This window comes from Daucus carota, chromosome 2 (genome assembly GCF_001625215.2).
Source record: "Daucus carota subsp. sativus chromosome 2, DH1 v3.0, whole genome shotgun sequence".
NCBI lineage: Eukaryota > Viridiplantae > Streptophyta > Magnoliopsida > Apiales > Apiaceae > Daucus > Daucus carota.
Window position 1 is genome coordinate 38073307 of NC_030382.2, and position 12423 is coordinate 38085729.

The 12423-nt window shown below is 33.1% G+C and overlaps 1 protein-coding gene across 1 annotated transcript; it reads right to left on the reverse strand.

Annotated features, from left to right (window-relative positions):
* Positions 1–62: 62 nt before the first annotated feature.
* LOC108209210 (uncharacterized) lies at positions 63–7429 on the reverse strand. Its single transcript, XM_017380007.2, has 18 exons — positions 6691–7429; positions 6524–6604; positions 6221–6428; positions 6025–6133; positions 3983–4075; positions 3785–3860; positions 3552–3611; positions 3413–3465; positions 2977–3143; positions 2509–2719; positions 1918–1975; positions 1774–1830; positions 1433–1678; positions 1257–1324; positions 1094–1150; positions 923–1016; positions 624–764; positions 63–528 (listed from the first exon to the last, which is right to left on the reverse strand). The coding sequence occupies exons 1-18, from the start codon at positions 7294–7296 to the stop codon at positions 442–444; spliced, it is 2472 nt and encodes an 823-aa protein (XP_017235496.1). The 5' UTR covers positions 7297–7429; the 3' UTR covers positions 63–441.
* Between the last annotated feature and the right edge of the window lie 4994 nt (positions 7430–12423).

A 12423-nucleotide genomic window follows, 5' to 3' on the forward strand; every position in this document is an offset into this window, starting at 1 on the left:
AGCACCACTAGCAATCAAATTTTGCGTATCGGAACATTACTTGTGCAAAACTGGCAATCAAATTTTGTGTCAAAAGTAGACATACAAAAGTATTAGATTCCAGGCCAATTGCAATTATAAATTCAGAGTTCACGAGAAATTCAATTGATATTATGACAACCCAGCCATCTGAACAAAATTTGATGCTTTCACTTCATTTACCTTATCAGTTGCAAAGACCCATCTATATGTTCTAATCTATATGTGCTATCCAGCGAAGAGCATCTATTTAAAAACTTCACATCTTTCTCTTGTTGCTACCAAAAGATATTAACATCTAGCAAGCTGGAGAATCTAACATAACGAAAGGTACACCTGTAGCCCTGTATATCTTCATCCAAAAAATTGCATCTCGGATCATATATCTCTGTAAATAAACTATCAACATATCCTTGAAACAACTCAATGCGAAATCTGGCAGACTGGCTTGTGCAGCATTGATGTTCCTTGGAATACCATCATACGATGCAATTTCCTATATGCATTCAGCTGAAAAGAAAATTATGTACTCTCATTATATAACAGATGTACACAAGCACACACCCCTAAAGGACCTGAAGAAATCTTTGTGAAAATTGACAAACCTGCTTCTTATCAATCGTTCCAAAACCAAACTTCTTGGTCCATATAGATTTTGATTCATCGGCAGATGGGAGAACCAAGTCCTTCACATTCACTGATTGAAGAAGGCTTTCGATGCAAGAAAAAAGCGACTGGAAATAACCCTAAAACATATTTTCAGTCAGAAAGGCTATATCCCCAGATAAAAACATCACACTTGCTTGAGGAAATCTCAAGTAATTCTAAGCAGTAGGTTATATATTTCTGTAATGAGCAACCACATAGATACATTAGGTTGGTAAGAACCCTCTTAAAGGCTTACCAGTCCTTGGAAGTTGGAACCAGTAGCAACTAGAGGCAATTCAGCTACTTCCTGGTTAAATATTCGAAATAACCCAGCAGAAACAACAGATGAACTGCGCATATGGAGTTAAATCAGATTACTAATTTATAATAAAAACAGTATAAAATATTTGTTACAAATCATTCTCACTTGACCGTCAATATTGCGCAATACATCCTTCCAAAATCATGGTCCGGAGAGCACTTTCTGCACAGAATCACCATGGTGGAAGAGAAATTTATACCCAATTTACAGAACAGATCAAGCATAACACAGATGTTTTAGATATAAAATTACTAAAGTGCTTGCTTACCCATTAACCATATTTGCGATAAAATCGAATTCCCTTGTGCCTGAATTGGCAATGGGCTTAAATTGTTCCTACAAACCAAAGACTATCAGAATTGGCAATTATATGAAAATTGGCTCATCGATGATCATCAGGACAAAAATATCTTGAAAATAAGAGAGAAAAACATAAATAGTTACATGAAAGATAGCCACGGCATTTGAGAGCAAAACCCTAGTTTCATCGGCAGCAGTTCTCCCACACAAAAGCCTCCATCTAATATTAAGATCTCCAAAGCTCTGTGAACCTTTCTCCTCATGCTTTTTCTTAATCATGTCCATCAGAGAATCAGACAATTCTGTGTCACCTACAGCTACCCTGCTTTCCAAAGCAGAGTAAATGTTGCTGCACTCTGAGCAGCAAAACCATTTACCCGTTGGCAACTCCTGCAGAAAGGTGATAATTTACCCAGCAACTCAAAAGCTCCAATAACATAAGCTTGAAATTGAAAACAGGAAGTAGACAGAACACGTCTCAATACCTTCAAGTCAACAATGTTGTGGTCCTTTAAACATCCGACATGATATTCTTTTTCGCACTACAAAAAGCATATTACATCATTTTGTGTAATCATTTAAAACTTGAAAGTAACAGAAATAGCAAAAATGCCAAAAGTGTTGCAGACCTGATCACAAATGATCACTGTTCCCTCACCAAATCCACCGCTGCTAAAATCATGGCCTCTGCAAGAAATAATAAATTAGCATATAAAGCAAGCGAGATACATTACTTAATAAGAAAGAATGCACATAGTCAAATGAATATCTTTCCATTTTGAACGTGTGCTTTGAGTGTAAAGTTGAACTGATATATTTGGTCTGCACAGTATGCACAGAACTTGGTCGAAGGAGCAGAACAGACACCAACAAAATGACATCAACATGTATAAAATACACGTCGAAAGATGTATGATATAGACAAAGCTTTTGTTGTATACAATAAAGAGATGTGATACATAATAAGGCTTGGTTTATTTTGTCAGAAAAGAAAGTAAGTTTCGAGGGTTTATTTAAAACTTTGATTATTATATAATAATAATATACATAGAGATAGTAAGGATATAGCAAATTTAAAAAGCATAATGGCACTTTTTATGGTTTCATATGTTTTATAAGCTCTTTTATAGCTTTTTACAGTGCAATCAATACTTTTTACAAATTGGCAATAAATTTTTACAACCAAAAACTTATATTTCTTAAAGGTAAAAGGAGGGTACCTGCAGAGCACACATCCATCAATAGTAGTTGCCATAGTTTCAACAATTCGAATGCACCGCCTGGTTATCTCTTCAATTGGATCCACTCCAGAAACACGTCCAGCAGCAACAGCATTGGCATTGTGCTCCACAAATTTTTCTTTTTCAAAAGTATTTTTGCAGTATCTACAGTGAAACTTACCTTCCGGGATAACTTGCATGGATAAACATTCTGCATTTGGAAAAAGAAATTATATACATAAATGACATATGGAACAATCAAGAGGAATAATAAAGTATGATCGAAGTGAGAAACATATAATTATCACTTATGCCAGAAAAGAATTACCGTAAGTACAGGTTCCTGTAGGTATATTTTAGAAGTTACTGCCATGACTAATAATGGAAATATTTTAAACAGAAATTGCAACAATATGCTCTTAAGAAAGAAAAGTTCTAAGCAAAACAATTAGACCACTAGAATCTTACCAGGATGAAAAGCTCTAGGGCAAGTATCACAACACAACAGATCCCCACCATCTGCGCAGATTGAACAGAGATCATCATTTTCAGCCGCAGAAATCTCTCTTTTTAGTGATGTTTTTACTGCCCATTCATGAAGAGAAACCCCATTGGAAGTATAGATATGTAGATATCTGCCATATAACCAGGGATAAATTATTGGGAATAAATCCAAACAGCAAGAACAATAATGTAGAAAAACAAGACTTGTAGGTCACTGGAATCTAATACTAAGACATTGATTATCTTTCTTACTTCCACTGTATGATCAACTGGCACTGGTCAAGCATGACAAAATGTTCGTTATGAAATAAATTGTGTTTTGCTAAGAATTGCCATGACACATCAGTCGCAATAAAATAACTTATTCTAAAATCTCTGAGTTTATTTAAAGAGAACATACGGTTTACGGCGTCGGGGATAACCAGCATGTGCTTCAAACACTGATGGGCTGACCTGTGCATAATGCATATAACATCAACATATCAAAAAATAATAAAAAAGTATCACCAAACCATTAAACCTAGAAGTGAAAGAATAACCTTATCGTGACAGTGGAAACAATAAATTTGAGACCCGCATTTATAACCGTCCAACACTTTCTGTTCAAAATGTAAAGAGTTTTAGGCATTTAAAAAGTGAAAGAAATACTTTTTGAAGATTCTAAACAGAATGCTAGATGATTCTATCATCTGACAGCAATTAACCAAAGCAATTAAATGCCAAAAAAAAAAAAAAGCATAGTGCAATTCTGCTCAACACAACCAGCAATTACCTTCCCACTGGCAAAATAAGCTACTTCAGCTCCCTCAGCCAGTTCCTCAAATCCCTTTTTATGCATCATTAAATCTCTGTAAATAGATACAACCGATCAAATAATCACTTAGTTAACTTTAGTATATAAAATGTTGAAAGACCATACAGCAGTTGACTAATACTGGAAAGAAAAAAAAAACTGAGGGCGAGTACAAACTTTCGGGTCAATCTTCCCTTGCCCTTGCTCCTTGACAAACTTTCGTTTCTGTTCCGATCAGATGATCCATCACCGTAAGGAGATTGAGGTGACCTGAAAATTCATAAATAAATAAAAAACTCATATACTTAATCCAGTGAAAGTACTAGTGCCAAATTATGTTGTTCAGGTCTCTACAGAAAATTACAGCCTGCACACTTCATGTTCATTTATTGCAATTCATTATTTATTGTTATACAACTAATCATATACAACCCTCCCAAAAAACATCTAACCATATCACAGAGCATTTAAGTGGCTGCAAGTGTCTACTGTGCATATATCAGCTCTAGATAACTTACAAAGACCATAAGATAAAGAACAAAAGGATAATTGATTAGCAAGTACTTGGAAAAAAAACTTAAATAGAGAGAGTAGGAGAGAAACGTTTCCATTAGACCTGGCAATTTGACACGTAACACGCTAACACGAAACGAAACGACACGAAAAAAATGGATACGGGTTTTGATTTTCAATACACGAAACACGAAAGTACACGAACACGAAATTACACGATAGATTTCGTGTCGGATATGGGTTTTCATTTGGGGTACACGAAATACACGAAAGTACACGAAATATTTGTAGATTATATTTATTATATATATGTAATGATATATTAAATATATAATTCAGTATAAAGTATATATTTATATGTATGTGTGGATATATATTGTAGATACATTAACAAATTTATAAAAAATTGTATACAAGTATAATATATATCATTCACATTTAATAAATTTATAAAGGAAAATATATATTAAATCTATTTTTTGATTAAAAAATATATTAATATTTTTATATATAATATACACGAAAAGTACACGAAATATACACGAAACGATTCGAAACGGATACGGGTTTCAAATTAGGTACACGAAATTAATAACGGGCGGATACGGGTTTCACCTTCGAATACACGAAACACGAAAATACACGAAACGAAAGTATACGAAACGAAACGATTGCCACCCCTAGTTTCCATCCAGCTTAACTTCCAGAATTTTCTAAAAGATAGTCGTAAAAGTCCAAAATACGAGTCAAAGAAAACCAGCATGTAATACATGATACTAAAATGCATGACATCACCAATCTCACACTCATATTAAATACATCAACCACGTGATACAATAATTGCCCTTCTTACTTCAATATCTAATTAAAATAATTTACTTTCGGATAATGTCACGAAGACACTGACACTGATATTTTGCACAAAATCAAATGCTATGTAATACTTTGAACGAATACCTATGTACTGAGCAACCTAAGCACTTTTGACCAGCAGACCACGGGAAAGAAATTGTAATATAAGTCAGCAGGACTCTGTAACTTGCTAAATATATATCTATATAATTCTCATTCAGTCTTCCCACAGCATCCAATATGTTTTTTGTCAAGACTGACAGCAAGCTTGATTATTAACCAGTTACCCTATATATATTTTCAATAAAATACAAGTACTACATATATGATGACACATGAATTCTGGAACGATATTTGTTTTATAAGTAGAGCTCTAAACATAATAGCTGTTTCAGCTTATGTCTGATGCAATCAATTTGTTGATGAAACATGTAGTTTTAAGTTTTATATGACATCAGCAACGTTCAACATAATGGCAAAGTATACTCCTACTCATTAATATCTTACCTGGCAAACCCACAAGTATATTAGAAGTTTAAGAGATCATTTCTGTTTACAAGGCATTCGTATTCTATTGTGGGATCAGAGTGTGGGGCCTGGTTAGTTCCAGTAAGGTCATTTATAAAGGCAACTCTTGTATATTTCACATGTCCTCACCTAGATGAATTAGTTAAGCTTCATAGAATTACTTTTTTGTTAGCCAATGCTTATATTGACAGGAAAAAAAACCTAAAAACACGTTACTGCGAACAAATGATAAACTATGAGACCACTAAAATCTGCATCTGATCATATGACATTCATATAAGTTTAACAACACAGTTTAGTAACTTAGATATTACAGGAATTCACACCTATCACCCATATCACTTTGCTCGGGCGATCTAGGTTGAAGTTCTTCTGTGACAATGCAGGAGACACACAACCCTTTCCTTCTAAAATCACCAGAATTTGGTAGTGACGCTACAAAGCAGCAAAACAGTATTAGAACAATTTGTTTTCAGAAAAGGGTATAGAAACACGTAAAATAATCAGTGTTATATAAACTACCCCTGCAATTCCGACAATTAAGAGGTATGGGTTTTTCCGCAGATGAACCAATAGCATGTTTGATGGTTGCTGTCACAGCTTCCGGTGGCGCATTTTTACATGCATTCAGAACATCACGAAGTGTCCTCCCGTTCTCTAAATATAGATATTCAGGGGGGCGCTTATTCGCACTACCAGCATGTAGCTCAAAATGATTAGGACTCACAACCTACATTCAAAAACAGCACATTACATAAAAACACATCATCACTCATCCAAACAATCAACATTCAAAGCAATCAAAGCATTATCGATAAAACTTACAGCAGCTCCTCCGCACACATCACAAAAGCACAATATGCCATCGCCTTTTATAATTCCATTAAGCCCATTATCCTTCCTGACCTGACACATTTACAACACCAAGTCAACATCAAACAATTCAGCACATTTCAGCAAAAATCATGACCACATTAACACGAGAATTTCACCTTAGAACCCCGTAAATACCGCACTCCCACTCCTTCAAGCAAACCAGTCTCCAGCAACTCCTTAAGCTTCTTCGGACGCTTTTCGACTCCTACATTCTGCTTATCAACCACATTCTTCTCACCTATCTTATCTCCCAATCCTTCTTTGACAGCGCCACTCTCCCCAACTCCCTCCCCCACACTTTCGACACCCGGTCTCGACAACGACCTCGTGACACGCCTCAACGAATGCGTATTATCCGAAACCACTTCACCGGAATCCCCTTCAACATCATTCGGGACCTTGAAATCCTCCTCCAACACACTCCTCTTGTCATCATCACTCACCATATCAACAATGCCACTCTTCGGCTCCTCCTCCTCGCTCAGAACCTCACCCCTAACCGCCGCTGCCGCCACTACCTTCTCCTCCTCCGACAAATTCGCCGAGACTCTCGCGCGCTTGTCGCCGACGAGGCCGGGGGCGGGAGGAATTGGGGATTTGGAAGAGCGCGTGCGGCCGATGGAGAGGAATTGGGATTGGTTCTTCATCATCATCGCGAACTCACGCTTCATGCCGTGACGAATCTCCTTGGGATTGGGTGAATCTGAGCCGTTGGTATCCATTGCTAATTGAGATTTGATTCAGATCTGTGGAGTTTCTGGTATTCAAAAAACCCTAGCGCACAGAGAGAGAGAGAGATGGATTAATGAAAATGCAGAGAGAGAGAGAGAGAATAGGGGACAGATAAGAGAGAGAAAGAGAGGTGATGATGGAAAAGAATACAAAAGGGTTTTCGTGAATTTACACTATTACCCTCCTTGACTTCCCACTTCCGTGTATCGTAAATATACCCACCATTATAATTTCAAATAAATATATTTTTCTTTAACAAAAACAAAGAGATAACCTTTTCAGCTGAGTATACACTAGAAACTTCGCGCGGTCTAGTAAATAAGAGTATATGCAGTGAGGAAAAAAAGAAATTCTTTACAAATCTGGGGGGTCTGGTACTAAATTATTTTATACAGTTATTTTAATATGTAAAATTATATTAATTATTTAATTCATATAATAATATCAAAAATAAATAATGTTTTGATAAAATTTTAGAATTGTAACAAAAATATTATTAGATTTTATTTAGCTTGGTTAAAATTAGAAATATTATTCATAAACAAATTTAAATAAAATTAAATATATATTTATCAAAATGTCAAAATATTATAAAATATAAAAAAAAAGTTACATAACATAGCGGATTTAGAATACATTGGGGCCGTTGGCTGAATTTAAAATAAGTAATTCTTGCTTAAAATAAAGAATTGAAATAAAAATGAGAAGTAAGTTAAGACTTATTTTAAGTTAAGACTTAAAATAATTCTTGCAGAAATTATGAAACAAAAACTAGCATTCCTATTCTTCTTAAATTTTTACACAAGGTATAAATAAGTACTTTTAACTTATAAACTTTGAAACCGGCTTTTAGTTACGACCAAATTGATAGTTGGCCTAATTTCGGATTAGCACTTGATTGGTTTAGTCTAAATCAGTCCGAACTAAACAACTCTAAAATTGAAATATCCTTCTTCCTTTTTTAATTAAATCAAATTTTTATTATGAAACAAACTGAAATGATATTGTTCAGTCTAGTCCAAAAGAGTTGGGTTTTTTTATAATATAACTAATATTATCAATAAAACAAAAATTCATTATTTATTAAAAATAAGATCATCAATTAATCATCACAATTTCACCAACATAAATATAATCAAATTTACGAATTATATATTATATTTCAGCTTATAAGATATATATTAAATACATATTATATATATAATAATAAATATAAATAACTTATATATTATATCAATCCAACTATTAGGTCTGAACGGAAATATTATTTTAAGAACCGAAACAAATTTATTTATTAGATCTATTTGGTCCCGAATGAATGACCAAGTATTCAAAAAGACTTAGATCGAACCGAACAAAATTTACACAGTTCTTTTTTATTTTCTGATTCAATATCGCTCGGCCCTATCTATATCTATGACTTAATTCAATTGGTAATTTAAACTAAATCTCATACACAAGTGATCTAATTAAAACACAACTTAATAAAATCTACAAATCTTATTTTATATTTACAAGCATCTACAAATTTGTCATCGTAATATTTTACAAGATTTTAAATATGGAATTTACTTCAAATTTTGTATATTATTTTCGATCGTATATGTACAAGTGTGTGTATGTGAGAGATCTGGATGAAAAAAAGATACCTTTTGAACGAGAACAAAACTTGTAATTAAGCACAAACGGATGTTGAGATAATTTGTACTCGAATTTGTAGATTCATCAACCTTTTTACTCTGGGCTTCTTCAACTTATTGCAAAGACGAATGAACAATATACCACTTATTTCTAACTCTGTGTTTGTTGAACTTATCGCCAAGAAGATTGAATTATATACTAGTTGTTTTCATCTACATGCAGAAACTGTCCACCGAAACCAAACCGCGTGTATTTCTTCTTGTCATGAGAAAGTGCCACGTTACATTACCCACGAGCCACGTTTCATTCACCTCTATTTACTTTCTTTTTTCCTTTTCGAGCAATATTCTCACACATTTATTTGAATTTACAAATATGCCCACCATATCGTGCTAAATATATGCATCCGATATAAAATTGATACAATAAATAATTAAATTTATTTACTTAATTGACTAGCTTTTATTCTAATTATACAAAACTCATATAATTTTTGTTGTAATTTAACAACTAGAAGATGAAGTGTTTTGTAATTTCATTTCATAAAGTCAAAAATCCTTGTTTTAAATTCAAAATTATAAATGACATGAGTTAGTTACACCATTTGTTAAGTTTACAAATTTTCATTTGAGTAAGAGCCTATGTACACACACATATCGTTGTGCCTAAAATCTTCATAGAGTGGGATATAGGCCCACTATGCTTAAACTTGAGAATATATAAGTAATATAGGCTTTGATCAAGGTTACTTCATAATAATATAACCATATACTTGCTCAAATAAATGGGTTAAGTTATATCAAGGTCTCGAATCGTTTTAAGATCTTCGTGAATCTATCTGATATTAGTTTTATAACATGTAGATGAAGTTTATCACCTTGAAACTATATAGTTGAGCTTAGATACCAGCTTATAGGTATTTGAATGTATTAATAGACTTTATGTAAGGAATATTAGGAATGTACAGTCTAAGTCTCTAGATCCAGGTCTCTAAGAAGAGGCCAGGTTCTTAAAAAACATGTTCAGGTTCTTAAGAGCCTGTGAGAAGTCTGATATAACTTATGAATGTGATCACTTGATCCAGAGGTCAGGTAATCATGTTTGGGATCGATCTTAGTAGGTATTCTTAATACATAATGAACTCTTTCAATAATCATAGGCTAAAAAAATAAGTTTAGATCAACGAGAATAAGTTAAAGGCACGATAGCGCTACCGGGAGTTGTTGTTATTTGTGACTCCACCTCTTGTTCTTTAGGAACAAGCCCAATAACGAGCTAATTGAGTGAAATACCGCTTTGAGCATAGAGTATGTGTAGATGCATGATAAAAGGTAACCTCCCTTATAGTTCCCTCTATGGTCATTCAGGTACACGAAAATTGACAATTATGTATATTGATGATTTATATCAAACATTATCATTATCACACATAAGAACAATTTGAATGATGTATTAACAAACTGATGAGCGAACATAACATGTACTGATTGAGTGTGAGGACATATTGACGAGCGAAGTTTTTATAAAGACCTACTTCTCCTGTCATCTCTTAAACTATTAGCATACACACATATGGAAAACCTGACATGTGATTATAAGCATGAATTGACGGCATCTTGAACCAAAAATCACATTCAGATTTGATGCATATTCAAAGGCTATATAGAGCATATACACAAGCATACTTATGAGATATGCCAAAGATATTGGTTTTATTCCATTTAGGTGGTTGAGTGACACATACTCCATCCATATAGCTAGGAACCCTGCAAATTCAGTCCAACCTTCATAAAGATTAACCACTCAAACCTGTAACGACGGAAACCTCTCGTTTTCTGCCATTGGGAACCTATTATATCTTATAGTCGTGAACCTCATTCCATACACAAACACAATCATTTACTCTCACAGTAACTCGACGACAGACCAATTCTTCAGACACGTACCTCCCTACGCTTTCACGAAACTCCAGCATCATCGTACACATGTTATAACGTAAATCTATCAACAACATATTTTTTAGTTTAATTCAAAAATAAATTAACACGTTCAAATATAACGAGATCCACTATTAAAACTAATACAATATAATTCTTTTGTTAAAATTAAAAAAGTATATACATAATACATTACTTAATTATAACACACTGTTTAATAATTGAATAATAATGAATAAGGGTATAAAAGGAGATTAAACACAATTTTGTGAATTTTATAAACATCTGTGAAAACTAAAGCCTAATAACACAAAGTTATAAATATAGAGAAAATGTAAGTTTTGAATAGTTTCAAATATAGAATAATATTAGTTTTTAATAACATAATTTAAGTATTAGATATATATAATTGTTTTTTTGAAATTTTAATTTTAATATTCTCATAGTTCACATCTTCACTTAAGTTCTTATCAACACATGTAACTTCAATCAAATAAGATATACCATACAATTATAAATTATATTGTGTTGGATATATGTGATGATATCAGCATTTAACATCAGAAGATGAAGATTAGAGTTTGTTGTGGAATCAGTATATGACAGACACAAACTATATCAGAATTTATTGTTAGAAAATATTTTTCAGAGTTTGTCAAAACTGATTTTGGGCAGCTGATTGATTCTAATCAAAGAAATATATTCTGCAGAGATATGTCGGTTACAGGACTCTGATAATTAGTAGCTATCAGTTATAGCATCTGCACTGTAATGCTTAATCGATGTAAATTATATCTATAATTGATAGGGTAGATGTGCGGTATATAAGCACATATTAGACTTACACTATATGTGTTAATTTACATAGTTATTATTCGTGCAAGATAGCAACTTTTAAGGATATTTGTTTATCCTTTCAGAGAGTAGTTGTTGTCCAATGTGTATAATTTTTATCAGTCAATGTAAAAATTTATTTGATTCAATTGTGTTTTGATTTTTGAATTGATTGTCATCACTGTATTCAACCTCCTTCTACAGTGGATCATTGTATTTTAAGCACTTCAAGATTTTTTAAGTTTTATAATGAAATTATTTTTGCTTTTTTTTTCCCACCTCTCTAGAAGTTATATATATTCTACAAGTCGTTGGTTGTTCGTTTTTATTATAGCTTCCGAGCGAATAACATATTCTAATATTTCTATCGACCTTCATTTGATTTGACTTTAAATTTTAGTATCCGTGTGATCATTTATTCATATATAGTAGCATATAACTCGTGCTAATGCACTGGTGACTCATAATTTGATCGTTCATATTTTAAATGTAATTAAAATACAACCCGATTATATTGAGTGAATATTTAAATATTTTAATTTAACTAATAATAAGAGGGACACGGGAAGGGAATAACCTTATAAACCAAACCTTCATTCCCATACAAAACATATATCAACACAAACACACATCTGTATATATCAACATCCTCTTGCATCTTCCCTCTGATATAAGTATCTCCGTTAGTATGTACATGTATCGCAA